At 37.3% G+C, this 16218-nt stretch overlaps 3 protein-coding genes across 5 annotated transcripts; 2 read left to right on the top strand and 1 right to left on the bottom strand.

The window, feature by feature from the left end:
* Positions 1 to 12: 12 nt before the first annotated feature.
* Dp1 (satellite-binding protein 1 Dp1) lies at positions 13 to 9107 on the bottom strand. 3 transcript variants are annotated; one of them, XM_011156593.3, is made up of 23 exons: positions 8914 to 9107; positions 8726 to 8794; positions 7439 to 7641; positions 7109 to 7324; positions 6700 to 6906; positions 6407 to 6622; positions 6124 to 6307; positions 5702 to 6016; positions 5486 to 5595; positions 5237 to 5393; positions 4947 to 5122; positions 4737 to 4868; positions 4509 to 4655; positions 4256 to 4414; positions 4045 to 4179; positions 3732 to 3950; positions 3479 to 3614; positions 3220 to 3371; positions 3010 to 3138; positions 2817 to 2927; positions 2542 to 2739; positions 2217 to 2435; positions 13 to 2112 (listed from the first exon to the last, which is right to left on the bottom strand). In XM_011156593.3, exons 3-23 carry the CDS (start codon positions 7598 to 7600, stop codon positions 1858 to 1860), a joined length of 3735 nt encoding a protein of 1244 aa, XP_011154895.2. In that variant the 5' UTR covers positions 7601 to 7641; positions 8726 to 8794; positions 8914 to 9107; the 3' UTR covers positions 13 to 1857. The 3 variants fall into 3 exon arrangements, with proteins under 3 accessions (XP_011154895.2, XP_011154897.2, XP_025156512.1); XM_011156595.3 differs by having other exon boundaries at positions 1858 to 2112; positions 7439 to 7673; XM_025300727.1 differs by lacking the exons at positions 8726 to 8794; positions 8914 to 9107 and adding an exon at positions 8495 to 8707 and having other exon boundaries at positions 1858 to 2112.
* A 580-nt stretch (positions 9108 to 9687) lies between these two features.
* Positions 9688 to 11761, top strand: Dnz1 (DNZDHHC/NEW1 zinc finger protein 11). The gene is made up of 4 exons (XM_011156597.3): positions 9688 to 10288; positions 10591 to 10869; positions 11046 to 11204; positions 11275 to 11761. The coding sequence occupies exons 1-4, from the start codon at positions 10176 to 10178 to the stop codon at positions 11549 to 11551; spliced, it is 828 nt and encodes a 275-aa protein (XP_011154899.1). The 5' UTR covers positions 9688 to 10175; the 3' UTR covers positions 11552 to 11761.
* A 1593-nt stretch (positions 11762 to 13354) lies between these two features.
* Positions 13355 to 16174, top strand: ArgRS-m (arginyl-tRNA synthetase, mitochondrial). The gene is made up of 5 exons (XM_011156608.2): positions 13355 to 13390; positions 13495 to 14656; positions 15343 to 15470; positions 15553 to 15776; positions 15844 to 16174. Exons 1-5 carry the CDS (start codon positions 13355 to 13357, stop codon positions 15992 to 15994), a joined length of 1701 nt encoding a protein of 566 aa, XP_011154910.1. The 3' UTR covers positions 15995 to 16174.
* Positions 16175 to 16218: the final 44 nt, after the last annotated feature.

The raw sequence follows: 16218 nt of genomic DNA, 5'->3' as shown, positions 1-16218 counted from the left end.
AAAAAGGAACTCTTCAATCTTGCCGGAGATTCCATCCTAAAAATATCAACTGATAATTTTCGGATATCCCGGATAATTTATTTATATGTATAATCTATTATTCACATTCCTCCAACAATTGAAATGAGCTGTCTCGAAGAAAATAGACAAGGCACTTGAACTGAATATCTTTTTCTTAGCTAGTTGGCCTCATAAATAGTAGAATGTAAGAATTTGCACATCAAAACTGTATACGAAATTGTAAAACAGGACAAATAAATAAAGCCGGCTATCGAAAGGAATTCGTGTATCGTTCGCTACTCGTGTAACATCGAGATAATTTGACGATTCTCTGCAACAGTGCCGATCTTACGTATTATGCTTGGTGATTTTTAAGCGGCGCGGGAGTATCAAGGCCTTCTAAATATTGCGTTCCTCGAACGTCCGACTGATGATTCGCAGGCAAGGATCAAAAGTAGTATAATTTCGGTCAGTTCAAATTACGTCGCTAAAGACGCGTTAAGAGTACGATTCCTATAAAGTGTTTGTTCGAGACAATGGAAATTTACGGCAAGCAACATAAGAGATACATATTTTTTTTCTCGTCTCCAGTATCGAAAATTCCTCTCGCTCACGGAAATTATATCGGTTTCAATCCTCGATTGCTGATCTGTCGCTCGATGATGAATATGCGTTTGATACACACACATCGACAGATTTCTCATTCATATCCTAGCGAAATCTTCAGAGACGCAAGCTGTGAGTCTGTAGAGTAATCAGTTAACGTAGTAAAAAATTACGTTAAACTCTAGGAACAAACTCTCCCTTAGAAAGCCTTTACGTTGTTTTTCCCCTCTCCTTTCTTCTTCTTCATCTTATCCTTTTTTTTTTTGATTCGCGAAGATTTTACAGTACAAATTTCAACAATCGTGATGTAGTTTTGGAAACCACCTCACTAGTGGCACAACGCAACGAGAAAATGCGATATATGTACAAAAAGATATAAATAAATTAACAAATTATTATGCTAAGTCCAACGAAAAAAACGTACGACCGTTTGCGGTCTATACGCGGGACAGAGATTATCTGAAAGTATATATAATACACGAATAAATTGGTTGGATTCTGCAGGAAAGAAACCAACGCAGGAGTAGATCCATCCCTCATTGTAGAAGACAAATTGAGAATACAGGGAACATAGAATCAATTTGCATTTTACGACGAAGAACATACGGTTGGCTTTATTTGACTTTATTTCGTTTCCTCTTTCGCGGGTTTGGTCCTTTTCTGCAGAAAACGTTCCGATTATTTCCCACGAAGCCACAGTCTTAAGTACAACATATCTGTATCTGGAAGGCATATATCAACAGAGATAAAAGCCACGAGTTGAGTCGAGAGTGCACGAGACCACACGCGCGACCGCGATTGGACTCAGAGACATGGCGATGAACTTAGAACATGCATTGCAGTTACAGATATATAGGACATCGGTATATTATGAATTGTAAATATAAACATCATCGTCAAACGTTGTGTAGTAAACCAGTGTCAGAGTCCAATAGAGTGGCCAGGTCGTATGCAGCAACGTCAGTAATGGAACAGGGAACCACCCAACACAAGTGCGTTATGCGTGTATGAGTCGTGTGTCATGTGTACATGTGTATATGTGTGTGTATGCATGCGAAAGAGAAAGAGAGAAAGTATGTGTGTGTGTGTGTATGTGTGTGTGTTGCGTGCATTCGGTGTGCACATGTGTACATGCGTATACGTATGTAATGTTTTATATATCGTTTGTCAGAGGAAAGTTATCTTATATCGTTAGTTTAACCATCGATTCGTTCCATCGACTTTCTCTAACGGATTTAATAGATCTACATTTTAACGCTTAACTCCCCACGGACCGTCCGGAGTGGCGACAGGTACGTGGGAGTAACCGGCAAACTGAGGGAATTCCTCCACGCTAGCTGTGTTCGGTGCGCTTTGAGGCTGCTGCTGCTGCTGCTGCTGCTGCTGCTCCCACGGTCCTCCCTTCACTATGAAGCCGGCGTCGTTCTCGCCGCCGCCGACGATGCCGTCGTTGCGCTGAGGCGGCAGCAAGCTTTCGCGGTACTCGTTCTCCACCACGTCTTGCATCTGCCGATTACACGCGGGTGATTTATATCGGTGTCGTTTTGTAAGTATAGGATCTCCCCCGTTTCTGCTCACGCTATGAATGCACCTCGGCGGACGATACTCACATACTCCTCCTCGAGATTCAGCAGACGATCCCTGGCATCAGCCACATTCTCCTCCGCTCCTACGATCGTCACGATGTTCGGATCGGCATCGGTCTTCCTCGGGAACTTTATGTCCACTTTAAATTCGTCCATTATCTTGCGGATGTTCCTACCCTTCGCCCCGATCAATCGCGAGTGCACGGCGGCGTTTATGTGCACTTCGTCCTTCGTCAAACCATTCTGAGGAAGAAAAAGGTACGGGGAAAATAACGAATGTCGTCAGTTTTATTGAACGTGCAACATTCTCGGCAGAGAGAATTTTTCTTGCAGCAACCAGCCAACTCACCAGTTCGTTAACAATTTTCATGATATCGTCTCGCGCGCTGTACGCATTCTTCTCGTATCCTGTTATCGTGATGATATGCTCCTCGGGCTCGCCCTTGCGCGGGAAGTTAATCTGGACGTCGTGATCACTCCGTATCTTACTAATCACGGTCCCCTTTCGGCCGATTATCTTCGGGTGATACTCCGGATCAACTTCGAGCTGCACCGTGAAGTAACGCAGTTAAATCCACATGCATAACAAACTTACCTTTATATTTAATCGCACGATCAACTAACCTTCAGTTCGAACGACTTTAACGCTCGATCCTGTCGCTCGGCCTTCAGTGCCTCACACTTCTCAAGGATAGCTTCCTTAGCGTTTTGGACACATGATGGCGTTCCGGAGATCTAAGAAATCGATGGAAAAGAGGCAAGATGTGAGATACGTATGTCTCAAGTCCAATAATTAATGCTACCTTGAATAAATCACCTTGATATAATCCAGCTTCTCTTCCGCCGGAGAGAGCATAATGTGCACATCGTACGTATTCATCAGCTCCCGCACGTCTTTACCCTTTTGCCCGATTATTGAGCGGTGGAAATCAAACGGTACGTCTACCTAAAAGCAGAAGACGACTTTGCTTGAGAACGGTTTTATCGTTGCGAGAGCAGTTCGATGCGGGAATATCAATGAACCAACTTGAATCGTAACGGGCACGAGATCGAGCAAAGCTTGCTTGGCAGCGGCAACGTTCTCCGGTTGCCCAGTGATGCGAATTATATCGCAGGCTGGGACAGTCTCTCCAGCTTCCCTGTTCTCACCGTTAATTTGTTCCGGTATCTTTTGCTCGTCTGGAAGGATAACGTATGACTGATTAGTGTTCTTCTATAAGAATGAGTCGGACGAGCTTGTATCGAATCAGTTAACGCGCTAACTAGGAGCAAAACTCGAGACTAACCGTACACATCGCGATCAGGGAACTTCACTTGTACGTCGTACTCGGATGTTATACTCTGCACTTTGCGGCCCTTGGCGCCCATCACTGTGCGATGGTGTTTCTGAGGTATTATGCACTCCACCGTCACCATTGATTCCTTAATTAATAGAACAGCGAACGTACAACGATCACAATAACATATAAAAATACATATGACGTAATATGTAATATCGAATAAATATATTCAACGTGTGCTCGTTCGTAAAGAATTTACCAATTCCTGGACAATTTCTCGCATTCGTTGTTTCGCAGCTTCTATGCACTCGTGCGAGCCTTTCAAGATGACACGATCGCTATCGACACCAGCCCGCGGAAACGAAATCTGCACGCCGCCGCATTCATCGGCGATTCGATGCAGGACACCACCCCTTCGCGCTACGAAATGTCTGTGATGCTTGGGATCGATGCGGATTTCACCCTCGGTAATGTTGTCCTAGAAAAATGCATTAAAAGAGATCTCAATTATTATTATTAACATGTATATTACGGCGTGTCTACAGGTTACTCGGAAACAGCAATCTCCGTACAATCTCCTTGATGGTAGCTTCTAACTCGGCTTTAGCCTTCTCCACTGCTTCCTTCTTGCCCATAATTGTAATCACTTCTTTATCTTGATCTTCCTCTGTCGGGAAGATAATTCGCGCGCCTGTGGACTCCCTTATCTGGAGCAATGGTCAGATTAGAAATCTACTTATCAAGCAGCATCTTGAAGTATAAATAATGTTTCCTGCACTTCACCTTCTTAATATTGGCACCATTCTTTCCAATAAGGAATTTGTGGTGTTGAACTTTGGCACGGACTTCAGCTGAGAAACTGGACAATTGCTTTTCATTGGTCAGTTCCATAAGTTGCAATTTTGCCTTCTCTACATCATCTTTTGGGCCTCTGATGCTAACCTATACGAGAATATATATATAATAAAGATTCAGTAGAAATTGACTTTCTGATGAAAGAATATTCGTAAGTTTTCTTTTTTCCTTTCCTCTTTACCTTATCGCTTTTACTTTCCGCTGTAGGGAATTTGATGGTAACACCTCCGCAGTCCTCCATGATAGAATGTATGAGTTTACCCCCAGTGCCAATGAGTGAGTTGTAAAACTTTGGTGGAATAGTGATCTCATCGGTAACAATGTTGGCCTAGTATATTTCAATGAAATGTACTTATAAATTTTCCCTAAGTATCGGAGAGAAGATATGAAGTATCATGCAAATAATTACCAATTCATTTTGGATCTTTTGTATCATTTCTTTAGCCTTCTCTACATTCTCCTTTTTGCCAGTGATGATTATAACATCGCTCTTATCACCTTCGGCGGGCAAGTCGATCTTCGTTTGAGTTTCTTCCCTAATCTGCACAGTATAATTAATATGTGTATTAGTATATGTAAGTATAAAAACTGAATTACAAACAATTTATTTAGTACAGACCTTACGGATGTTGACACCACCTTTTCCAATAACAAACTTATGGAATTGTTTAAAAATAGGTACTTCCAGCACATGATTGCTTTCGTTCAGCTCTTTCACCAGCTTCATTAGATGTTTATGGCACTTGTCAACGTCTTCCTTGGGTCCTCGGATTTTTACTATATCCCCCTTTTCACCTGCACACAAAAAGTTTCGGTCAGCTCATAGATAAAAAGCGTTGGCATTATTAGACTAATATAACATTTATCATGTTACTATAAAATGACATGATGAAATTCGCTGATACTTACCAGGTCCAGGTATGGTAATTTGTACTTGATTAAATTTATCTCTAATCTCTTTAATATTATCTCCCTTGTTACCGATTATGTTACGGTAATATCTGTGATCTATAATCACGTCCTTTTCCTTCTCATTTTCGAGTTTTTTCACCATCTCTACAAGTTCCTATAAATTATTTGTAAAATATGTATGTTAATATTTCTTTACCTGTGTATTTGACGATAAAATTGCTATTAGACAACAACATAAGTACGTACTGTTTGAGCTTTTAATACACCAGCAAGATTGCCTTCAATGCGAATAACATTACTGCCATCATTCTCAGAAATATTAATCACGACACCTGTTCCTTCCTTAACACGGTTGACTAATGAAAAAATAATTTTATGCAAATACAGATCTTTTCTGTTGTATGTTAGAGCAAAGCGGTAGAAATAATTGCAAATAATAAACGTTGAAAATAGATTACTTACCGTTGCAACCGTTTTTTCCAATGATATGCTTGTAAAATCTTGGATCGACATTCAATTCTGTGAAAGTAAGCTTGGCTATAAGATCGCTAGCCATAAGCTGCAGCTCATTCTGTGCTTTCTCTACTTCCTCAGGTGGTCCTTCTATCTTAATTTTGTCTTCCTTGCCTGTAAACTCTACATTTACCTTTGGCATCTCTTGAGTAATTCTCTTGATGTTCACCCCCTTACGTCCAATGATATATTTATGTATCCAAACCGGAGCTTCTACTACAGCAGTACGAACACTGTTTGCCTTTTCATACACTTTGTTAAGAGCTGTAAGTATAAATTTATATTTAACATTTAACTATACAGTACGATATTATTTACCAATTAAGCAGTAAATAATATTTTATTTACGTAAGTCTCTCAAAATTGCTTACCTTGACCAAGTTTTTCTTGGGGTCCTCTAAGAGTTATTGTACCAGTTGCTGAGTCAGGCGCAGGCATCTCTACGCTCACTCCGGTCGTTTGCAGTATCTCTGCTATGGTACTACCACGAGGTCCAATTACATACTTGTGCTGAGACTTGGGAACTTCTACAGATACCGTGGTACATCTTTTTTCCTACATTAAAAAATTATATGTCATCATATAGTATCATAAAAAATAATACATATCATAAAATATCACAAAAATAAGATGGAAAAAATTTCGTAAAGGTACCATGTCCTTATAAATGGCCTCAATCTTCTGTTTTGCAGCTAAGACTCCTTCTTTCTCACCAGCTATGGTAATTTCATCTTGTTGCACCGATGCAGGAGGGATATTGATGCGAGCACCAGTTTCTGCCATCATGGCATTGAGATTTTCATTGTGTGCACCATATATGAATGGGTGATATATTTTTGGCACAGTGATTCTTTCAAAAGCTTTCCTAGACTGCAATATTCATAATACAAAAATTGGTGAGCATACATTTGCAACATATCTAATTTCCAATTAATCTAAAAATTTACCTGTTCATCAGAAATAACTCTAATTTCATGTTCAGCTTTTTCAATCCCTTCTTTTGTTCCTGTAATTGTTATTATGTCTGATTGATCTTGCATACCAGGGACATTAATCTTTGTAGCAGTTTTCTGCTCCAAATCTTTCAGCCTCTGCCCTTGTTTTCCAAGAATCCAACGATGATGATCCTTAGGAATAATGATCTGCTTACTTGCCTAAAAAAAATATATATATATATAAATACAAAACAGCAATGATTTTTTCCAGACTGTAAACATAGACAAGAGTAAAATAGCTGTAGATATTGAAGAAGTTTTATGTTATGGAGATAAATATATAAAACATGTACACTTGTGAGCTTTTTAAATTTACACATATTTAGTAAATATTTACATTTGGTCGGTAAGAGCATAATACCTGAGTTTGAAATGTTGTTAGAATGCGTCGTTTAGCTTCTAGAACTTGATTTTGCTTTCCAGTTATAAGAAACGTCAGAGACTGGTCCTTAGAAGATGCAATCTCAATAATAGTGTTTGTCTCCTTCATAATAGTTTTACATGTACGAATAGATTCACGTTCCCCAAATTTATCACTATGATCAAATTTGCGCTCTTCTCCTGGTACACGGAACATCTGTGTAGAAACAGGATATAAGATAAACAAATAGAACAAGTAAATTTTTACAAGTAAATTTTTATAAGTAAATTTTTACAAGTAAATTTTTACACAAATTTAGGTTGAACATACCTGGGTAATATTTATACGTCCAAGTTGTAAGTTGTTGTTTATAGAAAATATGTTTAATTGACCAGAACTGGAGCTAGCCGATTCGGGGAGGACAGGGAATGTCTCATCGTAAGTAGGTGGCTCGTAGGCCGTTCCCTCTTCCATTACTGACTGCTGCTGCATTTTGGGGTTGTCCTGTTTCGTGCCAAGTCCTTACAGTAGCACTATAATACAAGTGAAAACATTCTGTTTTTTTCTAACAGAATAAATATCAAAAGTAAAGATGGAATAATACAAATAAATACATATATATGCAGTAATTTATAACAATATCACAAGACAGATGAAACAACTCATATTTTTATTATACATTATACATTATATTATACATAGATTACATATTATGTAGCTTTTATGGGAAATGAAAGGAAATATAGTATGCAAAAAATGGAAAGAATATAATATATGGCATAAAAGAATTATATAAAATTAACTTGACTTCAGTCTCTCAAAATGTAGAATTTTGGAGCCTTGATAATATATCCGTTTCGTCTTCCGTTAAAACTTGATTTCAGTCTAATTCTCCATAACTATATCACGTAATATCTCTCCAAAGTATTAATTTTGCGACATAATGAAGAGAAGATGGATTATCGCTGAGCAAGAAGTTGGTAGTTACGGCGAAGATAAATGTTCTCCCGAGTGACCCGATAATCGCGAGGGCCGCATCTTCGGAGATCTTAACGGACGATAATCGAGCCGTCGTACGCGATTTCGCAATGTATGCGGGACATTTTTTTCGTCTATTTAACTCATTCACAGCGAGATTCAAGTTTCCAGACGGGTCTCGCGATTCCACGCGAATTCGGTCGGTTCGCGAGTCGCATGGCGCAACGGCTCATGACATCGCAGATTTTTCAGGGCTCGCTCGAATTTTCAAACATCGGACGATCGTTAATGAGGGATCGACGGGCAAATGTGCGTTGAGTGCGAGCATGTCAATGACCAGTGTGGCTGAGACGATGACCACCATATGGAATGGAGCGTTAACTTGACACGTCACGAGACGTCGCTAACCTCTCGCGTCGGAGGAACATCTGCACGTCGCGACACCGAAATCGGACACGGGCACGGCAGGAAAAGCGCGATGGAGACGGAGACGACACGAATGGAGAACGCGACGAGTATCCGGAGTATCGCGCACGGTGCTACCGAGGGTCCGCGTACGTCGAGCGAGGAGGAGAGCACGCGTCTCACGCAGCCACCAGCAGGCAGCGAGGCAAGGACAATTTTGAAATTGGTACTTACTCTACCGTAATAAAGAAATCCGGCCCAGTAATAAACGCGTATTACGTAGCCAGTTTAACAATGGTTTGCCTGAAACATTTACAATGACGATTACGAGGGATGAACAACGCACTCCGTGACGCGAGATCTAATTGAATTAGCGTGCAACGAATTATCGCTCATTACTCGAGACTCACGACTTTCCTTACCGGTAACGCAAAGTGAAATGAGACTGAACGAGACGGAGCACCCTCGGACGGCGAAAAGTCACCAACGGTCTAGAGAATACGTACGGTGGGATTGCGTTACCGCGATACCAATGTCGCGATGGATGAATCGTCGAGAGACAAATCTGTCGGGACGAATCCCCTAAATTCTTTCGTCATCTTTCGCGTGTGTCGACTGCCGACTCGAGAGCTTGTAGGTAATCCTTCGCAAAAAATCGTAACACATGAGAACTATCTCGCGGAGGATTCACGTTATATACTCGAATACACGGCGTTTCAATATTTCAGAAAAAAAGTCGGCTGAGAGGAGATCCCAATACCACCATATCTTGCGATATCGATATCGATCATGTAGCTTTTCCCTAGACGCGGAATCGTGGACAAGTGAACAATGGCCGCGTTCAGTAGAACAAAGTGATCAGAGAGCGCTTAGTGATTATTGTCTGTGAATGGAGCATTCTTTTAGATTCTTCATAGACCCAGAAGTATTTACCAATCAGGAGCGAAATTCAGTGGAAAATCTAGTAATGTTGCCCAACTGTTGAGTCTGCTGAATGCAGTCATTGGCTGCGTTCAGAAAACACAACGGTTACACAACGGTTGAATAATTCGTCAACGTTATTGGTCTGAATGTAAGGATCTAACAGTAAGGACCAATAGTTACTAAGCGCTCAGTGAGCGCTTTGTTTTCTGAACGCAACCATTTTCACTCTTTTCAAGTGAAAGTTTCATACTTTCTTTTTGCAAAAAGTTACACGGTTGCTGAAATCGTCGAGAGTTCACGTGAAACATTTTTTCTCATTTTTCACAACAAGTTACGCGATTACATTGCTCTTCTAGGAAGCAATTCACACTGGACATTGAACGCGGTATGAATCAGCCATTACTTACAAGTGTCCCTATCACAGCTGTTACTAGTCAGCAATGCTATTTGACAGCTTGGGCTTTAATCCGTGAACAGACGGTCTCTGCGCTGATTATGTTATAACTTGAGTAAACATCCGTGGTTGCTGTGCCGTATTTTCTGTCAGAATCGTGGGATGAAATTTGGCCGATAGTTTTGCGTAGATTATGCATTAATGCATCAGCCAACATTGACGGGCGCGTGTTACCTCGATTATCACCGAACACGGTTAATAATGCAGCTGACTCGAAATCAGATGACATGAGACTTGTGCGCACAGTGATGAGGAAGCGCGATATTAATCGCTGCCAGGGATACTTGCCGTTATCGAAGAGCAAAGATGTTCGTCAGAGATCCCTGTGGCATCATATGCATTATCGTAACTTACATAGCGGTGTTTTACGCTGACTACGTTGTGGTGCGATGGATCGTGTTGCACACTATGCAAGACAGGTTTGTACGATGATTGACATTGCAGCAACTTTGTTGTCTGCACGTCGACAAATTTTGCGTATCAGAGGTAGAAGAGAAAAACTGTGATGTCCACAAGGAACACCAAGTATACTTTCATTGGTACTTGAGACGCCAAAGTATAGCGTTACTTTTCAGATTCGTTTACTCTCAGGCTTGGGAATCTTTGCGTATCTTTCTTAATTTATAGTACATAAAATTGTAATGATTTTGCCATGTATATATGTTTATAATTATTATGATCAAATCCTGATTGTTGGTTTGCAATGTTATCTTCTTCCTAGTGTATGGGGCCTCTTCCACATAGTAGCATTCAATACTGTTGTGCTTTTCCTAATGATGGCACACTTGAAAGCTGTCTGTAGCGATCCTGGTATAGTACCTCTACCACAAAGCAGAATGGACTTTTCTGACATACATGTCTCTGGAGGAAGCGATCATGATGGTGATGAGAAAGATGACTGGACAGTGTGTACTAGATGTGAAACATACAGACCACCTAGAGCTCATCATTGCCGTATTTGTAAACGTTGCATCAGAAGGATGGACCATCATTGCCCATGGTAATGATAAATTATCATACAATCCTTCAAATATGAATATGCGATACAATCTTTAAAATATTTACTGGTCTCCATGATATAATCCATAATGTTAGTATCATAAGCAGTTGGCCAATTCATTTATGAATTCAATTTTAATTTGTTTTAAGTTAGTAATAAAATGTTATGTGTTAAAGGATTAATAATTGTGTCGGCGAGAGGAATCAAAAATACTTCATACAGTTTCTGGTATATGTTGGTGCATTAGCTATATATGCTATTATCTTAGTTATTTTATCATGGATCAACGACTGCCCACAATGCAATAATGACATTGCCATCAAGCAAAATCGCATGTACGTACCTGCATTCTTACAGAGATACTTTACAACAATTGAGAGGCTTATATTGCTATGTGTCTTGCAGCTTACATTGTGTGATATTAGTCTTGGAATCGGCACTATTCGGTATGTTCGTCATAGCGATATTGGTTGATCAGTTTCAAGCGATCCTAGGTGACGAAACTGCTGTGGAGCGTGTACAAGGAACCCAGCGCTACCATAATAAGCACGCATCACGAACGTTTGCGCTTTTATCTCAAGTGTGTGGGAAAAGTCATCCGATATTTTGGTTATTTCCTTGCCACAATCCGCCGCGTTATTCTTTCAGAAAAGATGCGTATTTAATCGACCATATAGTATAAAATTAGATGAAATGTATTACATCTGCACGGTATTTTAATTTTGTATTATTATAATTTTTATAATGATTTAATAGTGATTCATTCCTTGAATTTGTGTATATTAACACACATTTGTACGAATTACTGATATATAATATAGATTCAAGACTTGTAGCTATAACGTTTCTACTGCGTGAAAATGGAGTATTTATATCCTGTCTATATTAAGAGTATCATTGCTATGAAATATATATATATATATTAATATATTAAAACAATATATTTCATTATTTATTATATATGATTACAGATAAGTTCAAACTGTGAAACCAATAATAGCTTTAATTAACGTATGCCTATTTATTTTAAAGAATGTGGCAATAATATATACGTAATTATTATATTCTACATTATGTTAATATTGAAGAGATTTTTTTATTTTTTGAAGCTGAAATACATAAGTGACATTTTAATAATAAAGATTGATTCCTTAATTTAAAACGATTATTACTAACAATTCTGTTATCTTTAAGTAATAATCATTTTATTTGTTTACGAGGAATGTGTATTGTACTTAAAAAAATAAAAGATGATTTTACTAAACTAAAAATTTGTTTTAAGTATATAATTAATATTTAAACAATTTCAATTATTTTAATAACAATTTTATCACTGTATTTTATTTTTACTGTTTGGATCTATATTTGGAACTTATTACACCCAAAAATTATTACAACTTTTATTCTGTAGCTAGTCGACTTCAAAATATTTACAAATCCCTTTGGAGTATTATTTTTAGGTATAGAAGATCAATCTTGACAATATTTGCTTAGATATTTGTAAAAGTTACAAAATTGTAATTATTTGATATTATGTTTTGACTTTATTATACAAAATATCGCAATGATGCAACATTGTCAAAACAATATTATTATTATTCGAATAGAAAATCGGCTGCAGAGACTCATTAATAAAAAAATGATAATATTTGTTACATCACTGATAAATGGTGCTACTTCTTTTGTATAAAGAATTTTGTATTTATTTCAACAGTTTTCATATTATTTTCTTCCAGGAGTTAACGATATTTTATATTAAAATTGAATTCGTACATAACTAAAAACGCGGGTGATATCATCCGGAAGCTAACGATATTTTATATTAAAATTGAATCCATACGTAACTAGAAATGGGTGATATCACTTTGATTATTTTGACATCGATTATTTTTATTTTGCAAAATCGATTATCGTATGATATTTTTCATCTTAATTATTCCCTAATTATTTCCTAGACGATAATTTTTTGTTCGATGTAACTAGAATTGTTACTAATGCCGTTTCAGTTCGTTTGTGAAAAAAAACTTTTGAACTAGTGTATATTAGTTTAATAAGTTGAAATGAAAAAAAATACATTTGTGTTATTAAACATGCTTCAAATAAAATATAACGGAGTTTATTTACTGCATAACTTTATCCCTTTATTTTTAAACACTGTAAAAATAGTTTTTCTAAATGGGGTTATTTACAATATTACTAAGATTTTAGTTACTATGCTATAGCGACATCTACAATAGTACTTGGATCCATCAGTTTCCTCTCTATATTCGAGTATTGGTTGTGAATTTTCACTGACTTGAACGGATCTCTGATTTTTGTGTATTTTTCACAATTCCACATTTTATGTGAACATTCGATGAATAGCATGATGTTTACATCAGCTTACATTGTATTAATATGAGAGCATCTTATTATTAATTACTTTAATTGAATAATTAAATATACAAATAGATATCTGTTCGCATTATTTAAAATACTAAGCATTATGAGTAATAGTGTGAGAACTTCAATTTTAAAAAAGGTATCCTTACAATTATAAAATATTAGAATTATCAGTTACATTTAATTTTTGTGGAATCTATTTCTTATATTACATTCTTTAATTATTTTTTTACTTATTTTTAGCTAACGGAATCTTTACAAAATATTAATAATATAAATGTACATAATATTGCATCTTATTTGCATCTAGAAGCAAACAAAGGAAATGGAATATATTCATTTCTACTTCCTCTGAAAAGCAAATATTTTGATATACAGAATGAAATATATAAAATCATAAATAATAATCAAGATGATATTTTCAGCAACATCAATTTAAAAAGTCATGTAATTTCTTTTAATGTCTCCAGAGAAAAATGCATTAAGAATATTTTGGAACATAATTGTTCCACAATATCAGCTCCAACTTTCATAAATAGTAAAAGAAATATAATAGTAGAATTTAGTTCACCCAATATTGCAAAACCCTTTCATGTAGGACACTTGAGGTCCACAATTATAGGAAATTTTGTTGCTAATATCAGTAGTTTTGTAGACAATAATAATGTCAAGAGACTAAACTATTTGGGTGATTGGGGCACACAATATGGTTTAGTTCAACTGGGGGTCAATATGGCAAATATTGATGAAGATGAGATGAAGAAAAGCCCTATAAAAGCATTGTACATAGCATATGTTACTGCCAATAAATTGGCTGAAACAGATCCTTCTGTGTTGGAACGTGCGAGGGAAATATTTAATGACTTGGAAACTGGAGCAGGGGTTACGGGTGAACAATGGAAAGTATTTAAACAATATACCGTCGAAGAATTAAAGCAGATTTATGGTAGAATTGGTGTCACATTTGACGAATATCACTGGGAGTCAATGTACAGTGCTAAAAGTATGGATAAGATAATTAAATTAATGGAAAAGATGCAATTGTTAACAACAGATGAACAAAACAGAAAAATCATAAATCTGGGCAATGGAAAAAATATCCCTGTCATAAAGAGCGATGGATCTACCTTATACATAACTAGAGATATCGCAGCAGCTATAGACAGATTTGAGAGGAATAACTTTGACTGTATGTATTATGTGGTGGATAACACGCAAGCTGGACATTTCTCAAATTTGCTAGAAATACTGAAACAAATGGAAATACCATGGGTAGAAAGATTAAAGCACATAAGGTTCGGCCGAATACACGGTATGCGTACAAGAAAGGGAAATGTAATGTTTCTAGAAGATATCTTGAATACTGCCAGAGACACTATGAAGCAGAGACAACTGGACTCACCCAGTACGTTAATATTAATATTTTGGATTACAATAGCTATATACAGGGTGTCTTAAAAATACCGGAACCCCCGGATAACTTTGCAGGATCAAGTTTTCATGAAAAACTTTAAGTACAAAAGTTGTAGAAAATCGAGTAACGGACTTGATGATGACTTTGAATTTGACCTTGGCCATAACCTTCAAGGTCATTTGGAGGTCAACTTGCGTTTTTTAAATGGGAACCTTTACTTTTTATTACATTGTTTTTTTCTACCAATTAATTTGTACAACTTTTGTCTAAGACATTTTGATTTGCCTAATATTTTTTGAAATATTTGAGGAAAACTTGATAACTTTTTTAATATTTAACTTACGATATCTCGCTAACTATTTGTCGGAAGAAAAAGTGGTACTAGACTTTCTTGCTTTATTTAGTCTCAAGAATATATTGTTACTATAGTGCCCTGATTTTTGTTAATTTGATGATTTTGAAATTTCCAAAAATCAGTAAGCTGCTGCCAAATGACCTCGAAGGTTATGGCCAAGGTCAAATTCAAGGTCACCATCAAGTCCGTTACTTGATTTTCTATAACTTTTGTACTTAAAGTTTTTCATGAAAACTTGATTCTGCAAAGTTATCCGGGGGTTTCGGTATTTTTAAGACACCCTGTATGTAGATGTAGTTGTATTAACAAGACTTGCTTTTAGCCACCAAGGTTCCCATGAATTTGACGGATAATAGCTCGGATATATTGGGCATTTCTGCAATGATGATTAATGATTTGAAGAAAGATCGGCAACGAGATTACACGTTCGATTGGGACGCAGCATTTGACGTAAGCTAGCCGCGGATTATCGCGAAACAATTTTACGTGCGATTTATTAATCTCTTAATTCGTTTCTTTCGTGTAAGGTCAGTTGAAAGGAAACACCGGTGTAAAATTGCAATATACACACTGCCGTCTGGTCAACTTGGAGCGCAACTGCGGCGCAATCTTAACTTCCGAGTGCGAGCCAAGCCTTTTACAAGAAGAAGTCGTCGACGATCTAATCTTGCTAATTGCCAAGTTCGATGAAGTAATATTGAAATCATACAAAGAGATGGAACCATGCGTGTTGACAGCATATCTCTTTAAACTGAGGTACGTGTAAGTTCCACCAAGTTCTCCATGTTTGACCACAGCTAAAGCTTTGTCTTCTTTTATACAGCAACACAGTTAATAGGGCTTTCAAAACGTTGAGAGTGAAAGACGAACCGACGGATGTTGCTAGCCAGAGATTGCTGCTGTTTCATGTTGCTAAAAATGTCCTCGCGCAAGGCATGAGATTACTCGGCCTAACGCCTTTGGAAAAAATGTAATGAAACGAAGAAACAAAGAAGATGAAATGTAGTGCGTAGCGTTTTTAATCCCAACGCCGTCTGTACAAAATGTTATAAGATCTGGCGTGAGCGACTGCTATGTGTCATAAAAAGAAGAAGAAAAGAGACGATTTTTCAGATTGTACAATGATACTTTTCAATAATATCGTTTCGTACGAATTTATTGTATGTAATGTGAGAAGTACATAATGTTAGGATAGATG

Source organism: Harpegnathos saltator, unplaced genomic scaffold (assembly GCF_003227715.2).
Source record: "Harpegnathos saltator strain DR-91 unplaced genomic scaffold, Hsal_v8.6 scaffold381, whole genome shotgun sequence".
Lineage (NCBI taxonomy): Eukaryota > Metazoa > Arthropoda > Insecta > Hymenoptera > Formicidae > Harpegnathos > Harpegnathos saltator.
Note: the sequence above shows the minus strand (reverse complement) of the source record. Positions and strands in the feature narration are given on the sequence as shown.

Bases quoted from the DNA above. Each gene is read 5' to 3' on its own strand.
- Dnz1 (XM_011156597.3), top strand. From the start codon at position 10,176: ATGTTCGTCAGAGATCCCTGTGGCATCATATGCATTATCGTAACTTAC. The intron at 10,289-10,590 runs GTTTGTACGATG...TCTTCTTCCTAG, and splicing joins TTGCACACTATGCAAGACAG to TGTATGGGGCCTCTTCCACA. The intron at 10,870-11,045 runs GTAATGATAAAT...TATGTGTTAAAG, and splicing joins ATGGACCATCATTGCCCATG to GATTAATAATTGTGTCGGCG.
- ArgRS-m (XM_011156608.2), top strand. From the start codon at position 13,355: ATGAGTAATAGTGTGAGAACTTCAATTTTAAAAAAG. The intron at 14,657-15,342 runs GTACGTTAATAT...ACTTGCTTTTAG, and splicing joins GAGACAACTGGACTCACCCA to CCACCAAGGTTCCCATGAAT. The intron at 15,471-15,552 runs GTAAGCTAGCCG...GTGTAAGGTCAG, and splicing joins ATTGGGACGCAGCATTTGAC to TTGAAAGGAAACACCGGTGT.
- Dp1 (XM_011156593.3), bottom strand. From the start codon at position 7,600: ATGCAGCAGCAGTCAGTAATGGAAGAGGGAACGGCCTACGAGCCACCT. The intron at 5,394-5,485 runs GTACGTACTTAT...AATAATTTATAG, and splicing joins GTGTATTAAAAGCTCAAACA to GAACTTGTAGAGATGGTGAA. The intron at 4,656-4,736 runs GTAATTATTTGC...GAAATATACTAG, and splicing joins AAAAGATCCAAAATGAATTG to GCCAACATTGTTACCGATGA.